The sequence below is a fragment of the Jaculus jaculus genome, chromosome 12 (genome assembly GCF_020740685.1).
Source record: "Jaculus jaculus isolate mJacJac1 chromosome 12, mJacJac1.mat.Y.cur, whole genome shotgun sequence".
NCBI lineage: Eukaryota > Metazoa > Chordata > Mammalia > Rodentia > Dipodidae > Jaculus > Jaculus jaculus.
The window spans coordinates 104,469,376-104,489,682 of NC_059113.1; the positions used below are offsets into that span (position 1 = coordinate 104,469,376).

The 20,307-nt window shown below is 45.7% G+C and overlaps 1 protein-coding gene across 5 annotated transcripts in view; it reads left to right on the plus strand.

Moving 5' to 3' along the window:
- Positions 1-204: 204 nt before the first annotated feature.
- The window catches only part of Tmem144 (transmembrane protein 144), a 37,567-nt gene continuing 17,464 nt past the window's right edge, over positions 205-20,307 (plus strand). For 2 of the 5 annotated variants that reach the window (XM_045131852.1, XM_045131856.1), the window contains exons 1-6: positions 205-394; positions 4,809-4,970; positions 7,689-7,811; positions 11,462-11,561; positions 14,027-14,107; positions 19,307-19,388. In XM_045131852.1, the coding sequence (XP_044987787.1) occupies positions 241-394; positions 4,809-4,970; positions 7,689-7,811; positions 11,462-11,561; positions 14,027-14,107; positions 19,307-19,388 (702 nt within the window). In that variant the 5' untranslated portion in view covers positions 205-240. Of the gene's footprint in view, positions 395-4,808; positions 4,971-7,688; positions 7,812-8,970; positions 9,080-11,461; positions 11,562-14,026; positions 14,108-19,306; positions 19,389-20,307 lie in introns of those variants that run through there. The other 3 variants (XM_045131854.1, XM_045131853.1, XM_045131857.1) reach the window with 3 other exon arrangements.

Consider the following 20,307-nt stretch of genomic DNA (forward strand, 5'->3'; position numbering starts at 1 on the left):
GAAACAGGGTGGGAATAGAACCTGCAGCAGGAGAGAGAGGGAGAGAGAAAGAGAGAGAGAGAGAGAGAGAGAGCCTTCACCAACATTTCTCCTGATGAAAGTTCCTATCTGGAGCATCCAGAGCTCCAGGGCCTGGGGGTAAGCTCAGGGCGGCAGTTCAGGTTGAACCTTGTCATCTTGTACATTTGCATGGAAAAGGCCTCCCTCTGGGGGGAGGGTGACCTGCTCCGCTCCCCGGCGATGACTTCTCCGAGCCACTGGCCTGAGTCACCCGACAGCCGGGAGGGAGGGCGAGGGACGCCCCGCCCCGGCCCGGCCCGGCCCGCGGGACCTGGGGCAGGAAGTGGGGCGAGTCTGCCAGGCAGGACCCGCGGCCGAGCACGACCGGGACGCAGTGAGTACCGCTGCCGCCCGGGGTGCCCGCGATGCCCGGGGTGCCCGCCATGCCCGGGGTGCCCGCCATGCCCGGGGTGCCCGCCATGCCCGGGGTGCCCGCCATGCCCGGGGTGCCCGCCATGCCCGGGCGCGGTCCCCGGAGGAGCCCCCGGCCCGGGCGCGGGCGTGCCAGCCTCGGCCGACCGCTGCGGCGCGTTCTCGGGAAACCAAACATGAAATCTCTGCCGAGCCGCGGTCCGAGCACCGGACATCAGATTCTCATTAACGCAATGGGGCGGGAGGGGACCACCCCAAAATCGGGAAAACCGGGGGTGGGGGTGTGCTAGTGCATGAAACGTAATTACTGAAATTTAAAGTTTAAGCAAGTATCGGGGGTGGGGCTCTTCAAAGTAAACGTCACTGCTTGCCCTCACTCAAAACTGCTTCAAACCAGACTTTTGAAGGCGTTTTGCCTTGAAATGATACAGGATTGAGGCGATCAGATCGGTGGAAACTTTGCACTGTAAACAGGTCACGGGTCACGGATCCGCAGGTAGGATTTCCGTGGCCTGGTGTGCCAATCAGGAAGAAATAAATGTCTGTCCTGGCAAATGCGTACAGACATCATCCTTGGCATTGACCACTTATCAATGGATCATCCTACTTGATTGATTGATTGATTGATTTTGAGATAACGTCTCGTTCTAGCCCAGGCTGACCCGGAACTCATTCAGTAATCCCAGGCTGGCTTTGAATTTACAGCAGTTCTCCTACCTCTGCCTCCTCAGTTCTGGGATTGAAGGCACGGGTCACCTGCGCTTGGCTTGACATAATTTTAAATAAATAAATGTAATGATTTTTTAAAGAAAGAAAAAATAAAATTAAGAAAATAAAAATTTAAAGTAGTAGTTTAACAAGTTTGTGTGTAATGTGCTGAGAAGAATAACAACATTGTTCTTTTTCACAAAAATTTTATTGACTAAGAAAGAGGTAGATGCTTCCCTAAGGTTGGGCATTGCCGGTACACAGTGAATTAGGGCACGTGCTTGTTGAAATGCACCGGTGCACCTGGAGCTGTGTTCAGTAACCCTTTATCTACCACAGTGACCAAAGTTCATTCAGCAGGCCCTGAGGGTGATAAGCCCTGGAATGATTGTAGCAAGCCCAGGTGACATCCTTGGGACAGGCCGTCAGCATTCCCTGGCTGGAGCCTACCTTTCAGTAATATGCTATGTGCAGAGACCAGGCATTGTCTTCTTACCCATGGTCTTACAAGGGTTTTAATGGTTTTTTTAATATATATATATATTTCACTTATTTATTTGAGACAGGGAGAGAGAGATAGTGAATGTATGGCTGTGCCAAGGCCTCTTGCTGTTGCAAACAAACTCCACGTGTTATGCACCTGGGCTTTATTTTACGTGGGTCCTGGGGAATCAAACCCTGGCTATCAGGCTTTGCACGCAAGTACCTTTAACCCCTTAGCAATCTCCCTAGCCTGTGATTTTTTTATTTGCAAGCCGAGAGAGAGAGAGAGAGAGAGAGAGAGAGAGAGAGAGAGAGAGAGAGAGAGAGAGAAGAGGCAGAGAGAGAGAGAATGGGCGCACCAGGGCCTGTAGCCACTGCAAACGAAGTCCAGATGCATGTGCCCCTTGTTCATCTGGCTTATGTGGGTTCTAGGGAATCGAGCCTGGGTCTTTTGGCTTTGCAGACAAATGCCTTAATTGCTAAGCCATCTCTCCAGCCCTTTATTATTTTTTTCATTTTTATTTATTCCCAGCCTAGTTTTTTGTTGTTGCTGTGATTTCCGAGTCGAGTCTCACTGTAGCCCAGGCTGACCTGAAATTCCCTCTGCAGCCGCAGGCTACGTGTGAACTCAAACTCACAGAGATCCTCCTACCTCGGCCTCTAAGTGCTGGGGTTAAAGACGCAGGTCACCACACCCAGTTGCTTTGCTTGTTTTATTTTTTTTAATATTTATTTATTCATTTACTTGCAAAGGAGAGAGAGAGAAAGGGGAAAAAATGGGCACACCAGGGCCTCTAGCCACTGCAAATGAACTCCAGACACATGAGCCATTATGTGCATCTGGGTTTATGTGGGTAGTGGGGAGTAGAACTTGGATCGTTAGGCTTTGCAGGTAAGCGCCTTAACTGCTGAGCCATATCTACATACCTGCTTGTTTTAATTCAAATGGAAAACAACTGATTTTTAAAACAACTAATCCTGTATTTTCAGTTCCATATTGACTTTCCTGCTACCTCTGCCTCTTACCTTTAGAAGCCCTGGGATATCCTGGTTTTGTTTGTTTGTTTGGTTGGTTTGGTTTGGTTTTTCCTGAGACAAGGCCTGTCTCCCTAAGTAGCCGAGTAACTCCCCGCTGGCCCCAAACTCCTTTTTCACCCTTCCTGCAGCTAATACCTCAGCGAGTGCGCCCCATCCCATGAGCAGTCAGCGGGCCAGGGTGGGGCTGGACTTCCCCAGGCAGACGCGTACTTACCATGAGCAGAGCTGCTGAGTTGACTGCTAAACACGCTCAGAGTCTTTCCCTGGCTATAGCCCCATGGAAGGTGTTTCCTTACCAACAGTATGTTTAAAGGTTTTTGTTGTTGTTGTTTTGTTTTGGTTTTCTAGGTAGGGTTTCACTCTAGCCCAGGCTGAGTTGGCATTCACTCTGTAGTAGAACTCACGGAAATCCTCCTACCTCTGCTTCCTGAGTGCTGGGATTAAAGGTGTGCGCCACCACGCCTGGCTTGTTTTTGTTGTTTTGAGAAAGTGCACACAGTATTTCCCTCACCGAACTTTTTGCCCTGTTTTAAAGTTGCTTCTTCTATCTTCATTTTTTTCTCTTTTTTTTATTTTTATGGGTGTACCAGGGCCAGGAACTCCAGATGCATGCACCACCATTTGCATCTGGCTTATGAGAGACCTGGAGAATCGAACCTGGGTCCTTAGGCTTTGTAGTCATGTGCCTTAACCGCTAAGCTATCTCTTCAGCCATTCTATCTTCATTTTGTTTTTTCAAAAAAGTCCATAGACTGACTGATGGATTGAGTGACTGTGCTGAGGACTGAGCCCAGGGCCTGGCACATGCTAGGTGCATGCTCTGTCTCTAAGCCGCATGCCCCGTCAAGGTCCTTGAACTATTTAAAGGACTGACCATGGGTGCTGTTCCGGTGAGAAGAGCAGTGTGATGTGGGGTCCTTAGCAGCAATCTGACCTGATGTGCCCTGTGGCTCACGTCTGAAGTAGACCAGAAACTTCTGCTTGTAGAACACGTAAGAGTTTTGAAAGTCTTCACCAGTGTTCTTTTCACTTATAATTGACAACCTCCATATATGCACACAATATGCCACACCTCCCTCCACTCTCCCTGTCCCCTGCTCCTCCACTGAATCCCTTCCTCATTCGAAGAAGTCTCTATTTTGACATCATCGCTTTTTCCTTCCTTTTAGGCAGGTCTTTTGTAGGTGGCATCAGACACTTCTCAGGTGACTTCGGACTTGATGGGCAGAAGAAGCAATCAAAGAGTCCAAGTCCAGAAGTCGTCGCATCATGCCAGTTCACGTCACAGGGAGATACTCTCTGTGACATTAAAAAGAAACTGGAACCAGATCTTAGAAGAAGTTAGATTTTCAGGCCCTGAAGAAATTTTTATTTTAACTTAATGATTAAAAAAATGATAGGATAAATGTAAAACAAAAAAAGAAGGGCTGAAGAAGGATGGCTCCACAGTTAAGGTGCTTGCTTATGAAGCCTAAAAGGCCTGGGTTTAATCTCCCAGTACCCACGTAAAGCCAGATGGACAAAGTGGCATGAACATCTTTGTAGTTCATTACACTGGCAAGAAGCCCTGGAGTGCCCATAATCTCTCACACTCTCTCTCCCCCTTTTCTCTGTGCTTCTGTCTCTCAAATAAATAAATAAGGGACTGGAGGGATGGCTTGCTGGTTAAGGTGCTTGCCCACAAAACCTAAGGACTCAGGTTCAATTCCCCAGATCCCACATAAGCCAGATGCACAAGGCAGCGCATGTGCCTGGAGTTCAGCTGCAGTGGCTAGAGGCCCTGGTGTGCCTATTGTCTCTCTCTATCTATCCGTTTCTCTCTAATAAATAAAATACTTAAGAAAAATCTTTTATTTTATTTTATAATAATTTTGGATTTTTGAAGTAGGGTCTTGCTCTAGTACAGGCTGACCTAGAACTCATTATGTAATCTCAGGGTGGTCTCAGACTCACAGTGATCCTCCTACCTCAGCCTCTGAGTGCTGGAATTAAAGGAATATGCCACCATGCCCAGCAATAAAAATATTTTTTAAAAAAATTGATCATAATATGTAATTTCCTAATTACAAAAAGGAATCTCACATGTTGATCACAATTTGCTCACAGATTCCCAACTTCTCACTAAGATTCTCCTTCTTTTGTTCCAGAAGCTCTTGAAAAGCAAAAAAAAAAAAAAAAAGTCCACTGGCCCTCTGGAAACATGAGCAGTAACGGGACAGACCTCGCCACTGGCTACATCTCCTCTTCTGTGGCAATCCTCTTATATGGCTCTAATTTTGTACCACTGAAAAAATATGACACTGGTGACGGTAATTCTTTCTCTTTTATTGTTAACCTACACTTATATTTGATGCTTTGTGTGGTGGGGTTGGGGGCAGGGTGTGTGTGTGTTTGAGAACTGATAGCTACAAAAATAAGTTTCATTGATTCTCATGCCTAATAAAAAGAACTCACATAAATCACTTAACAGCATCCTGCTGATATGGCTAAAAGTCAGGACAGGAAGCCTTTAAGAGTGCACTTTCTAGCGGGCCCTGGGTGAGTGAGTGTATTGGGATGTTTTGAGGATATATCTGCTGTGTTTCTTAAATAAATGTCTGCCAGGTCTACTGTCTACTGTTTTGGAGTAGTTTTTGTTTGTTTGTTTGTTTTGCTTTGCTTTTGTTTTTGAGGTAGGGTTTTGCCCTAGCCCAGGCTGACCTGGAACTCCCCACGTAGTCTCAGGGGAGCCTGCTACCTCTGCCTCGCAGTGCTGGGATGAAAGGTGAGTGCCACCACGCCTTGCTCAACATTTGTTTCCGAAACAAGTTTTCCAAAGCAACTGACTGACACATGAGAGAGCAGCTTGAGCCGTTTTGTATTGCTAATGATAAATTCTTGTCTCTGAGAAAACGTGAGGTGAGCGTAGAAGACTGCTCCCTGCTAAAGATGTCAAGTAATGCACAAGACCCATGTGTATATGCATGTGCGCAGACACACACACACACACACACACACACACACACACACGCGTCCTTCACCACAGTGCAGGCTCTTCAGTTGACCCCGTGGCTTGTGCAGCTCACAGGCCCCTCCAGCTGCTCTCCTCCCAGCTTGTGCTTCCAGGCAAAGCCTCCGTCTTTTCCAAAATAAAATGCCTCATTTATGGCAGTATTCATGCACTTAACCAATCAGACCTGCACTGTCATCTTCATTAGATTGTTGTTTTGTTGATGTTGTTTTGGGTCTGGGCTTTTTTCAAGGTAGGGTTTCGCTCTAGCTCAGGCTGACCTGGAACTCCCTCTGTAGTCTCAGGCTGGCCTTGAACTCATGGTGATCCTCCTACCCCTGCCTCCCCGAGTGCTGGGATTAAAGACGGGAAATTGAACCAGAGCCTTTGTACATAGTATGTACTCTACTGCCAAGCTTCACTCCCAGCCCTAAGCAAGTCTTTTATTTCATTTTATTTATTTATTCATTTATTTATTATTGAAGTGAGGTCTCACTCTAGCCCAAGCTGACTTGGAACTCACTCAGTAGTCCCAGGCTGGCCTTGAACTCACAATAGTCTTCCTACCTTTGCCTCCTAAGTGCTAGCATTAAAGACCTATGTACCACCACACCCAGCCCTTAAGCAAGTCTTATCAGTGCTTTTCTAGAAACTATTTTATTTATTTATTTGAGAGATGGACAACGAGGCAGAGAGAGAGAGAGAGAGAAAGAGAGAGAGAGAGAGAGAGAGACTGGGCACCCCAGGGCCTGTAGCCACTGCAAACAAATTCCAGATGCATGCACCACCTTGTGCATCTGGCTTAGATGGATCGTGGGGAACTGAACCTGGGTCCTCTGGCTTTTCAGGCAAGCACCTTAACCACCAAGCCATCTTTTCAGCCCCTTACAGTGCTCATGATTTGTAGTTTCACACTAACATTCAGCACCTTTCCTCCCTGTGAGATGACTGTGTTCTGTTAAGAAGTTAGCAGCCAAACTTTTATCTCCCCTGTACTGTGAGAATGAATTTAAAAAAAAATAATAAAAGCCTTCCAAAAGTAGAGTCAGAAGCGATAACAGAAGGTCATGCCTGCTTTGGGGTTTCTGTCATGTCAGCTTTTGTCTTTCTCATTCCTGAGGCGCCACTGCAACGCAGCTGCAGATAACTGACCTAAAAGACCCATTTTCAGGGCTGAACATCTGGCTTATCACGGGCATTAAACACAACTGTGTGGGCCCACAAAAGGTGGCGTAAATGACGGCCAGAGGTTTAACCCTCAGGTGGCGCGTTCTGACCGGGGCAGGGAGCGTGGAAGCACCATGGGGCAGGGCCTTTGTCTTGCCACAATTCACTGACAGAAAAATTCTTTTTAAAAATTTTATTTATTTAAGAGAGTGAGAGAGGAAAAGAGGCAGAGAGAGAAAGAATGAGAGCGCCAGGGCTTCCAGCCACTGCAAACAGACTCCAGATGTGAGCGCGCCCTTGTGCATCTGGCTTTTGTGGGTCCTGGGGAAATCGAGCCAAGGTCCTTTGGCTTTGCAGGCAAACGCCTTAACCACTAAGCCATCTCTCCAACCCAGAAAAAGTCTTAGTTTATCTAGTAGGTGAAAGAAAAGAATGTTGTTGGGCATGGTGGCTTCATGCCTTTAATCCTAGCAGTTGAGAGGCTTAAGGTAGGAGGGTCACTGTGAGTTCATAGCCAGCCTGGGCTACAGTGTAAGCCCAGGTCAGCCTGGGCTACAATGAGACCCTGCTTCCTCTTCTTCTTTTCTCATGTTAAGCGAGATCACACTGTGTGTACCATGTAGGGCATTGGGTGTCAAGCAACCTGGGTGGAAATCCCAGTTTGCCAAGCCACTAGCTGTCTGGCCACTCTGCTTCTCATCTTCGGCTCCTTCCCTTGGCCTTTGAGATGCCATCAAGTAGGATGCTGAGTGGTTGTAAGGACAAAACGGGACATGTGTGGCCAATCCTCTGACTCCATCTCATTAGCATACCTAAACAGGAACACATGCAAATGACTGGGCGCCACTGACGCCCGCCGTCTTCCTTCCAGGCATGTTTCTGCAGTGGGTGCTCTGTGCTGCCGTCTGGCTGGTCGCCTTGGTGGTCCACCTGATTCTGCACTGCCCCACGTTCTGGCCTTTAGCCATGCTTGGGGGCTGCATCTGGGCAACAGGTAACGTATGTGATCTTCATCTTCAACGACCAACAACCTGGCTCACAATAGGAAGAAGCAGCGTAGTGATTCCAGTAGCCTTTAGTCATAGATGATAGGCATTAGCCGTGTCGTTCCTTCCTTGTAGACAATATATATAACAACTTGAATGTATGGCCCCGCAGATTCAGGCATTTTTGATCAAACTTCCTGCTTTAGTTCCTAATAGGCAAATTCCTACTACAGGGGGCATGTTACTGGGGAGGGGGGAGACCTTCGGGTCCATCCCTAAGGTGTGTTTGGGGGTGGATCTTGTGTCCAGGCCTAGGGTCTGTGGAGAGCAATTTGAGCTCTGGTGGGTTTTGTGCTGGCCACTTGGTGATGTCTCTCTGCTATGCTCTGGAAATGAGCTGGCTTCTTCCACTATTGATGGTGTTCTCCTGGAATTGTAACTCTGAGAAACCCTCCCCTCCCATAAGCTGCTTCTGGTTGGATGTTTGTCCCAGCACTGTGAAGCTGACTGAAACTAGACTACATATATATATGTATGTATGTATTATATACATATATGTATATGTAGTATATACATAGATATATGTATATGTCTTGAAATTTCATGATTTGTTCCTTTTAATGTTTTATAAGTAAATGACAGACTATCATTACAGTCAAAGTATTTAATTCTTTTAAATAAATCATTCTGTCTCACAAATAATAACAAAGGGGCTGTAGAGATTGCTCAGTGGTTAAGGCACTTGCCAGCAAAGCCATAGGACCCAGGTTTGATTCCCCAGTACCCACATAAAGCCGTACACATGAGGTGGCACATGCATCTAGAGTTTATTTGCAGTAACTAGAGGCCCTGGCACACCCATTCTCCCTTTATCTGCCTCTTTCCTTCTCTCTCTCTCTCTCAAATAAATAAGTAAATAAATGAAATAATTGGGGTTTTTTTTTTCATCTTCTGACCTTTCTTTCACATGTTTGTCTGAGAAACGTTTATAATAGTTCTTAATGATGTCACTTTTGTGACTTGTCCTTAACAGTAGGTGGAGATATATAATCATCTCCATGCCACCATGGGGTCGTGCCATCCTGAGTGTGCCCCTTCTTGTCCAGAAGCTTGTTAAACAGAAAAAGAAAACAACTGAAAACCTTCCCTCTGTCACTCCATGGATTCCCGAGGTTCTACAAATAGGATTTGTCCTTTCGCTTGCACCATTCAAAGTCACTTCTGAGTGGAAACTCACCCCTGGAGAGTCTCTTCTTTTCAGAAAAGAGAATTCCAGGTATCAAGGATCTTGAAAAGCTAGTTTTGTTAACAGCAAATAATTTGTTGTTGTTGCTTTGGAGGAAAGGTTTCATTATAGTCTAGGCTGACCGGGCACTCACTCTGTAGTCACAGGCTGACCTCAATCTCACAGCGATCCTCGTACTTCAGCCTCCGGAGTGCTGGGACTAAAGACGTGTGCTGCCATGCAGAGCTAAAGCAAATGCATTTGCAATTGTAAGAACGTACGAGTTACCCATATGTTTAAGTCTTCGTGGGACTGAATGAATTAGTAGTATTCTTGTAGTGTAGATAAAAAAGAGTTTTCATTGGAATGTGCACCATCGTGTCTTAGGTACATCTGATTGTTTGTCATGTCCAGTGGGGGCAGGCCCGGGGAGGAGTAAACACCCAGTCATCCTGCAGATAGATTTTTCTCTCCCTAACTTTTCTCTTTTTTTGAGGTAGGGTTTCACTTTAGCCCAGGCTGACCTGGAATTCACTCTGTAGTCTCAGGGTGGCCTCGAACTCTCGGTGACCCTCCTGACTCTCCTGAGTGCTGGGATTGAAGGCATGCATCACCACATGCGGCTTTCCCTCTGTATTTGTGCCATGTTGGCTTTTTGAGGTATTCTCACTATGTAGTCCAGATTGGCCTAAAACCGTCAGTCCTTCTGCCTCAGCCACCTGACAAGACCGTGGAAGAGCACCCCCCATGCCCCGTATCATCTAGCTGGTCCTTTTCCTTAGTTTTTACTTTATTTATTTGAGAGAGGAAAAAAAAGTGGGTGCACCAGGACCTCCAGCTGCTGAAAACGAACTCCAGATGCATGTGCCACCTTGTGCATCTGGCTTATTTTTAAAATTTATTTTATTTATGAGTCAGCGAGAGAGAGGGAGGGAGAATTGGCACGCCATGGCCTCTAGCCACTGCAGCCCAACTCCAGATGTGTATGCCATCTTGTGCGCATGCACGACCTTGTGTGCACGCGTCATCGTGTGCATCTGGCTTACATGGGTTATGGGGAGCTGAGCCTGTGTCCTGAGGCTTTAAGGCAAACTGCCTTAACTGCTAAACTAACTCTAGCCCCACTAACCCTCTTTTTTAAAAAAAAAACGCTATTATTTATTTCCAGAGAGAGAGAATGCTAGGTCCTCCTGTCACTGCAAACCAACTCCAAACACATGTGCCACTTTGTATCTCGGTTTATGTGGGTACTAGGGACTCAAACCCAGGATCTCAGGTTATGCAAGCAAGCACTTTAACCCTTGAGTCATCTTTGCAGGCAATCTCTATAGCCACCAGAGTATTTATCTTCATGCAACATGCTCCACTGGGGCCTAGGTGTGTAGGAAGCCAAACTTGAGGAAGGTTACAGAGGTGAACTTGTAGATCACAGAGGGGAAAGAGGAAGTGTTAACGTAGAAGTGTCATTGTAGGTGATGAGGAGGGGGTGACGCTGACATGTTGAGGAAGCCAGCAAAGAACTTGTCTGGGAGGGAAAATGATGAGTGGAGTTTGGGACCTCCTGAGTTTCAAGGTCTCAGCCTTCCCACAGCGGAGGACATCTTGTGGACTTCCTGTCAGCAGTTGGGAACATCACAATGAAACTCAAAGAAGTCCAGGCAACAGCAGTGGTGTTGAGAACATGCATCTCTGACTGACTGCTGACATCAGGAGATGGGCTGTCAGAGGCTGAAGAGGAAAATGCATGAGTGGGGTCAGGCTGCCAAGAAGTTCATAACAGAAGTATCCAGTCCTGAGCTGGGTGTGGTGGTGGGCCAGAGTCCCAGCCCTGGGAAGGCTGAGGTGAAAGCTTCCCTGAGTCCATGAGTTGGAGGCTGCCCTATGCAGCATAGCTAGACGCTGTCTCAGTAACACTACTGGTAACTTGAAAAAAAAAAATTTTCTGTCCAGGATTTGACTCTAGATAACCCTTGAGTACAAAACAGTGATTGTGGTGATCTGGAGAAAGGTCAGTGAGTGTGAGAGAAAATTCTGGGACCTACTGGGGCTGAGGACTCCTTTAAGCAGTTGGCCCAGATGGCGTCAAAGGATAGTCGTAATTACTGCATTATTACAACTTCTGCCAAAGAGCCCTGGACTCAAGACCTATGAGAAGAATGAGGAATATGTGTGGTCACTGCAGTTACAATTGGGCCAGAAGCTAACTCAGTATTTTGAGTGGATTTTCCCCTGACTCTAGTCCTTTTAGCAAGCATAGTCATAAACTTGGTGCTTAAAGCATGATTATTTTATTTAACAAATGAGGACCTGTGCATAGTTAAATTTATCCACCTGTGCATTCTAGTTGAAGTTAGAAAAAATATACCAATCTGATTTGTAAATGTGTTTGTTGTATGAAAAATAACACTTTTCTTCTGTACATTGTGCCTACAGGGAACATTGCTGTTGTCCCAATTCTCAAAACCATTGGCTTGGGTCTTGGAATCCTAATCTGGGGATCATTTAATGCTTTAACTGGCTGGGCAAGCTCAAGGTAACACAATTCAAATTATTTGAACTAAGATTCCCTGTACCCCATACACCCTGTACACCATATCCAGTGTAAGACCAGTGCTGAAGCTTGAGCCCATCAAGAGAAGTACCCCAAGTCTAAACCTCTCAGAGAGAATGCCTGGTACAACATATAAGAGAGATGGCTCAGTGGTTAAAGGCATTTGCTTTCAAAAAGCCTGATGCCCCAGGTTCAATTCCCCAGCACCCATGTAAAGCCAGATGCACAAAGTGGCGCATGCATCCAGAGTTTATTTGCAGTCGCAAGAGGTCCTGGCGTGCCTATCACTTTCTCATATTGTCTCTCTGTCTCTCCTTGCAAATAAATAAATTAAGCTTAGGAAGGGACATATAAATAAAAGTGTGCTGTGTTTAATTATTACTTACCCAAAGCTCTTAATGAGTGGTCTAGATATTTGATCAAGATAGAGCAAAACATTTACAAAGTAAAGAATTCTCCCTGGGAAACAAGCAGGATGAGAGGAAGGAGGTAGTGCATTTTTCCTGTGTGCTGCATGGCAGTGTAACACGTGTGTCGTGCTCATCTCGTTTTTACAAGTATATGAGGTAAGAACTCTGTTGTAAGAGTTCATGCTCAGAAGAGATGGTATTGCCGAAGGTCACAGGGATATAGTAAGCCAGGATTTCAGTGGAGTCCTCTGATTCTCGATTTTTTATTCTCTCTCAGAGTGGGCTCTGGAGTCTGTGGCCCACTCTCCCTGGCATTTTTTTTTTCTCTAACTTTTATTATTTATTTCCAAGGAGAGAGAAAGGAAGGGAGAGAATGGGCACACCAAGGACTCTTGCCACTGCAAATGAACTCCAGACACATGCATCACTTGTGCATCTGGCTTTACATGGGTTTTAGAGAAGTGAACCCAGGCCATCAGGTTTTGCACGCAAGCAACTTTAACCACTGAACAATCTTCACAGCCTGAAATATAGAGAAGTTAAATGCCAAAAAATAGGATTTTTTAGAAAATATTTTTAATTTTTTTATTATTTATGTATTTATTTATTTATTTGAGAGAGAGAGAGAGGCAGAGAGAGAATGGGTGTGCCAGGACCTTCAGCTTCTGTGAACAAACTCCAGATACATGTGCCACATGCATTTGGCTCACATAGGTCCTGGAGAATCAAACCTGGGTCCTTTGGCTTGCAGGAAAACACCTTAGCAGCTAAGCCATCTCTCCAGACCAGAATAGGAATTTTGTTTGTTTGTTTGTTTTTGTTTTCGTTTTTCGAGGTAGGGTCTCACTCTGGCTCAGGCTGACCTGGAATTCACTATGTAGTCTCAGGGTGGCCTCGAACTCTCGGTGATCCTCCTACCTCTGCCTCCCGAGTGCTGGGATTAAAGGCGTGCACTACCACGCCCGGCTCAGAATAGGAATTTTTAACCAACAAGTTATTTTAATGTTATTTCAGACATTCCAGAAGGACTGAAGATGTGGCTTGGTGGTAGACCAGTTGTCTAGTGTGTGCATGACCCTGGGTTTCATCCCAAGCACTGCAAGATATATTCCCCCCCAAAAAAAAGAAATGCAATATTAATTGTAGTATTCAGACACCTATTTGTGCCATTTTCTCTGTCTTAATGCAAGAGACATAATTAAACACAATTACATATGCTAACCCATTTAATGTTCATTAAAAAAACAACAAGAGGGCTGGAGAGATGGCTTAGCGGTTAAGCGCTTGCCTGTGAAGCCTAAGGACCCCGGTTCGAGGCTCGATTCCCCAGGTCCCACGTTAGCCAGATGCACAAGGGGGCGCACACGTCTGGAGTTCGTTTGCAGAGGCTGGAAGCCCTGGCACGCCCATTCTCTCTCTCTCCCTCTATCTGTCTTTCTCTCTGTGTCTGTCGCTCTCAAATAAATAAAAATTTTTTAAAAATTTAAAAAAAAAAAACAAGAACAACTTTTTTTTTTTGCCCCACTTTTGTTTACAGAAACTATTTATTTAAGAGAGAGAAAGAGGCAGATGGACAGAGAGAATGGGAACCCCAGGGCCTCTAGCCAGTGTAAACGAACTTCAGATACATGAACCACTTTGTGCATCTGGCTTTATGTGGGCACTAGGGAATCAAACCCAGGTCCTTAGGCTTTGCAGGCAAGTGCCTTTACCATTGAGCCATGTCTTCAGCCCAGGCCCCACTTTTTTTGAGGTAGGGCCCTGCTGCAAGGCCAGACTGCCTTTACCCCTTGACCCTCCTACCTTAGCCTTCTAGCCTCCCAACTGCCAGGATTATAAGCACGTGCCGCTATACTTGGCCCCTATTTTCCTCACTGTTAATATAGAAATTTGAGGCGTAGCAGAGAGAAGTAACTTTTTCAAAGTTAGAGGTAGTGCATATGAGAGCCAATATTTGAACCCAAGCCCATGTTATTAAACCTTCCTCTAAAACGCTTCGACAATATCTAGATCTGATGTGCATTTCTGACTCTCCAGGTTCGGCTGGTTCGGCATGGACGCGGAAGACGTTTCAAAGCCCTTGCTGAATTACATTGGAGCCGGACTGTCAGTTGTCAGGTACACAGCCACTTCTGATGGCTGAGCTGTGCTGTGCATTTTGAAAAACCTTCATGCTCTTATGTTTTTTAAAAACTACATTTCATAAAACCTACATAATTTCCCAAAGATTCTTAGCTTACCATAGCACACGTGTTTTGGAGGACAGGAAGTACAAGATTAGAGTCAAGAGTGCAGGCTTAGGGCTGGAGAGATGGCTTAGTGGCTAAGGCACTTGCCTGCAAAGCCTAAGGACCCAGGTTCAATTCTTCAGGTCCCGCATAAGCCAGATGCACATGGTAGCACACGCGTCTGGAGTTCATTTGCAGTGGCCGTAGGCCCTGGTGTGCCCATTCTCTCTCTTTCTCTCCCTCTCCCTCTGTCTGTCTCTAATAAATAAATAATAAAATAATTTTTTAATAAAAATAATGCAGGCTTTATCTCTGAGACAATAGAAAAAAATCATTTAATTGCTCTGAAGTTTATATACTATATATATATATATATATATATATATATGATCATAATCTATAACTCATAAATGAGAACCAATGAATATGAAAATATTTTGCTGACAAAAACAAAACATGTGACACAGGCCTGTGTGTTGGCCTCTGATGCCTCTGCACAGGTCACTGATTCTGTATTTTTCAGTGGCACCCCCTTCTCTGATGCCTGACCCACAGGTGGTACTGAACCCTATAACTGAATGTTTTTACCATCATAACCAAACACTTAACCACACAGTCGGGCCATGCTTTTTCACTTTGAGATACACCAACAAAGCTCACACAGATTTCCTTTTCATTACAGATTCATGAGTGGAAGACTGGTCCTTACTGTGAATCTCAGCAGCTTTAGCACACAATCATCTACCCTTCCTTCCCTTTCTCCCTCCCTTCCTCCCTCCTTTTCTTGCTTCCTTCCTTTGACCTTTTTACTTAATGGAAGCATTTTATATCTCGTCTTTGGCAGACCAGATTTTCCAGCATCTCTTCTTTCTTGTGTTAAGGAAAGTCAAGGTCCAGGAAGGCCAGAGAACTGGCAAGTGAGTAACTGGCAGGGTAACGGCAGTGTGGACACACTAGACACAGGATGCCCAGGCCTCAGACGAGGAAGCAGCGTGACGCTTTTCAGAATGGTGCACAAAATTTTATTTGTTTCTTTCTAAAGTACTTTATTTTATTTGTTTGTTTATTTATTCAAGAGAGTGACTATGGGCAAACCAGGGCCTATGGCTGCTATACAGAATGTGCCACTCTGTGCATCTGGCTTTATGCAGGTTCTGGGGAATCGAACCTGTGCAGGCAAGCTTTGCAAGCAAGCACCGTTAACCACTGAACCACCCTCCATGCCTCCAGTGCACAGTTTTAAACTTACAAGTTGTGTATGCCTTAAATTTTCCACTGAGTATTTTCAGGTTGTGATTGACCACAGAGTAGTCAAGCCATGGATGGCGAACCACAGAGAAGGGAAGGTTATGAGTTCCAGGCTCAAGCTGGCCTAGAACTCACAGTGACCCCCAAAGCTCTCAACATCCCTCTGTCCATTCACTCGCTCCATTCACTCTGTCTAACCTTGCTACCACTCTCTGTGAGAGAACACTTACCTGTGAGGACACATTCCCTTTACTCACCTATTTTTTTTAAATTTGAGAGAGAGAGAAATGGGCGTACCAGGGCCTTCAGCCACGGCAAGCGAACTCCAGATGAGTGTGTCCCTTTGGGTGCATGTGCAACCTTGCACACATGAGTCACTGTGCATCTGGCTTACGTGGGACCTGGAGAGTCAAACATGAGTCTTTAGGCTTTGCAGGCAAGCACCTTAACTGCTAATCCATCTCTCCAGCCCCTATTCACCTATTTTTTGATTTATGTACCATGTAAGTAAGAATGAAAATCACTGTGAATCTCTATATAGTTGTGTTTGGCCAATAACAAGAATTAGGTCACCTTAAATTCAGCTCCCTATCCACTCTAGACTCCATTTGTATTCTCTGTCAGCTCTACACATAATGAATCGCCCTGCCTAGAAAGATTTTAGTACCCTCTTAGTCCACAGGGAAGGAACAGTATATTTCCCCTTCTTCTGTAAGGACGGTTTTTCCCCAGCCACACTCAGGAACAATCACTTTGTCATTGAAATGTTGCCTTAGAGAACAGTCCCAGGGCGATTGGAAAGAAATAACATAGCTTATTCTAAAGTAGTGAATCTTGACACTTCTTGGTTAGAAACAGTTTTATGTATTTTGTTCAATTCATATGGAATTCTAAAACAATTCCTTAACACCCTAAAATTATAATGTAGCATGCCTTGGCTTTGGCAATAATTTAAGGTGCAGGTAGTGAGTCTATTAAACATTACTTTCTCCATGTTTCTTCTTCCAGTGGATAGAGTATTCTTTCTCTAAAGTTACGTGTTCTACCACTCATTCCCATGGACTTTAGGTAAACTGCTTCCTTTCTCCGATCCTTGGTTTCCTCACTTGTGAAGAGGAATAAAGTAATGACGGCACCGGTCTTATAAGTTGATTTTGAAATTAAATGAAATAAAATCTTTTTAATTTTTTCTTTATTTATTTGAGAAAGAGAGAGAGAGAGAATGGGTGTGCCAGGGTCTCCAGCCACTGCAAACAAACTCCAGATGCATGCACCCCCTAGTGCATCTGGTTTACATGGGTCCTGGGGAATGGAACCTGGGTCCTTTGGCTTTGCAGGCAAGCGCCTTAACCACTAAGCCATTTATCCAGCCTGAAATAAAATCTTTATGTACTATGTATACTGCTAGGCACCAGGTAATTCTTTGTATATTAGGTAGTTTTCATTATTATTTTTTAAATTAAAACTGTGACTCATTATTCTTTTACTGAAGTAACTACTTGCAAGAAAAATTTATAGAGAGAAAGGGCTGATTTGAGCTCATGGGTTTACAGGACTCAGTCATGGTAAGTCAACTCCTTTGCTTTTGGGCTTGTGGGGAGAGAGCACAGCGTGGCCAGTGCAGATGGAAGCTCAAAACTGCTGATCTCAGGACCACAGAAAAAGAAAGACCAGGCTGGAGTGAAGGCTTCACAGCTTAGGTACTTGCTTGTAAAGCCTAGAGGCCCAGATTCAGCTTCCCCAGTACCCACATAAAGCTACATCACAGACTGCCATATATAGCTGGAGTATGTTTGCAGTGGCAGGAGGCCCCGGCATGCCCATTCTCTTTCTGTCTGTCTCTCTCTCTCTCTCTCTCTCTCTCTCTACAAATAAACAAATAAATTTTGAAAAAAAGAAAGAAAGAAAAGCCAGGTGTGGTGGTACACGCCCCTAATCTCAGCACTCGGGAGGCAGAGGTAGAAGGATCTCTGTGCGTTCGAGGCCAGCCTGGGATTACAAGTGAGGTCCAGGTCAGCCTGGGCTAGACTGAGTCCCTCCCTCAAAAATAAAACTGAGGAAAAAGAAAGAATTTAAAACGAAGAAGAAGATAGTATCCCCTTTAAGGGCATGCCACAAATAACCTAACTTCTTCCCGCCAGGCCCCTCCTCTCCAGTGCACCATAGGCAGGTCACCAAGTCCGCAGCACATGGCTCTGGGGACACTTACGAAGCGAACCACGGCAGTTTAGACTCTGTACTGCTTCCTTCCACGTGAGGGACGGTTGTCCAACTTCACGATAAGTGAGCCAGCGTACTCAAGAAACCTGGCAGCTTTGTCGGAGCTGGGAAGGCAGCAGACCGTGCAGCAGTCACTTCATGGGGACATTAGGGGTCCCATCAGTGTTCCTCTACTGGGAGGAGTTTTAGGAATCTGTTATTTCGTTACTTTAATTTGAATCACTTCAATCACTACTTCTGAAGGGCATTGGTAAGGAAACCTGGGGTTTCATGGTGGTGTACAAACTAACTTGGAATATAGTTCCATTACTCTGGGATGTTGATTTTCTGTTTAAAATGAAAATGATTGCTTTAAGTCTGGGGAAATGGCTCCATGGTTACAGGTTCTAGCTTGCATAGCGTGATGGGCCAGGTTTGATTCCCCAGTACCCATATAAAGCCAGATGATACACAAAGTGGCACACGCATCTTAAGTGCATTTGAAGCTGGAGACACTGGCATGGCTATTCTGTCTCTCTCTCCCCCCCCCCACCTCCTCTCTTTCTGCTGGCAAATAAATAAATATATATATATATTTTTAAAAATGGTATCCTTCATCTGGAGAGATGGGTTAGTGGTTAAGGCACTTGCCTCTGAAGCCTACAGACTCAGGTTCAATTTCCCAGTACCCACGTAAGCCAGATGCACATGGTGGTGCATCAGGAGTTTGTTTGTAGTGGCTACAGGCCATGGCTCAGCCATTCTCTCTCAAATAAATAAATATAATTTTAAAAAAATATTACATCCGGATATCTTTCATAATGGAGCACAGAAACCGCCCCCAACCCTCGCTCAGTGCTGCATAGTATTTCCTCACTGGACTCCAGTGACCACCTCGCCTGAGTGTGGAACACGGTGGGGGGGACTCGGACCATGCTAGGAGGGGCAAGAATGGACAGCCCTGTGACTGCCAAGACAGCTCCCGCACCCCCACGATTCTCCTCTGTGCCCGCATCACTCCAGTGTGAGAATGGCACCCCCTCCTTGTCCCACTGAGGACATTGCAAACTCTGCACCTGGCTGATACAATAGTTAAGGAATATGTTATTTCAATGTAACTTGCATTTATATTTCTTACGCAATGGGATTCTAAAGTTAATCCAAAAATAATAAGAAGAAAGTTAAGCCAAACCGTAAGACAGATGAGGCTTGACTGAAACAGGGAAATCAGGAAAAGACTGATTTAGGGGAAGTCTCCTAAGTTTAGTCTTTCATCCGCTGTACTGAAGGAAGGAGGGAAGGTGAGAAAGCACACGACCCTGCGGATGAGCTGGCAAAACAGTGCAGAAGCAACTGCCTTAGAGAAAGGACTTGGTTCAGCCGTCCTGTCTTAAAAAGCAGGTGGTGCCTGCCCAGGGTGGTGGCACATGCCTCTAATCCCAGCACTCGGGAGGCAGAGGTAGGAGGATCTTCGTGAGTTTGAGACCACCCTGAGAGTACAGAGTGAATTCCAGGTCAGCCTGGACTAGAGTGAAACCCTACCTCCAAAAAATATAAATAAATAAAAAAGTAGGTGGCTTCCTACAAAACAATGCAGGTGATGAAAATCACTAAAATGTGCGTGTGTGTGTTTTCTTTACAGTGCTTTCACATTCTTGTTCATCAAAAGTGAAGTACCAAGCGACGTGTGTCCCATGGACACCACACCATTACTGACGGAGCCCGTGCGTACTCCCTGACAGACAGCTTGATTGGAAACAAATCGATTTTGACTGCAAAATTCACCTTCCCTTCTCTCCTTCCTCCCTTACCAAGGCTTCCTTCCATCGACAAAGATGGCTGGTGCCTCTCCTAAATTAACCTAAAATTGAATATATGCTTAGAAGGGGGTCATTAGGCCCCAGACATCTCTAAACAGGGAATATCCAACAAGCTGGGCCTGGGAAGATGCTCTGGCATTTCTGGTCTGCTTGAGTGGTCCAGGTATCCCCCAACCAACCACCCTTCAAACGAAGTAAGTAGAACAGTGAAATACATGCGGCTTGGTAAAAGAAGCATGGTGGCCTCCATGGCAGTTACCTTCTCACTGGGACAAAGCGCCCGACCAGAAACAGTTTAGAGCATGAGAGGCTTATTTCAGGCTTACGTTGGGAGGGGGCGTTTCACGATGGAGGAGGAAAACATGGCACAGCAGACATCCAGTTAACATCTTCACACATCAGCGCAGTCTGGGCAGCCGGGCGAGGCAGCTCCACGCAGCCAGCAGGCTGGACTGACGCATCTCAAGGCCCACGACACGCCTTCTCCAGCACGGCTCCGCCACCGAGAGACTAGGAAGGAGGCTTAATCACCAACACAGGAGGCTCTGGGAACATTTCCTCTTCACCACAGCCTCCTAGGCTTTCTAGGAGAGGGAAAGTTTGCAGAGGAGCTTAAAGGATGCCAGAGCAGTGGGGTCTGTGAGAAGGAAGCCCTGATGGGAGCTGGGCACCCTCAGAGAAGCAACATGTACTCAGCATAGAACACCAGATTCAAATGCACTTTCTTGGGCTGCAGAGATGGCTTAGTGGTTAAGGTGCTCGCCTGTAAAGCCTAAGGACCCAGGTTCGATTCCCCAGGACTCACGGAATCCAGATGCACAAG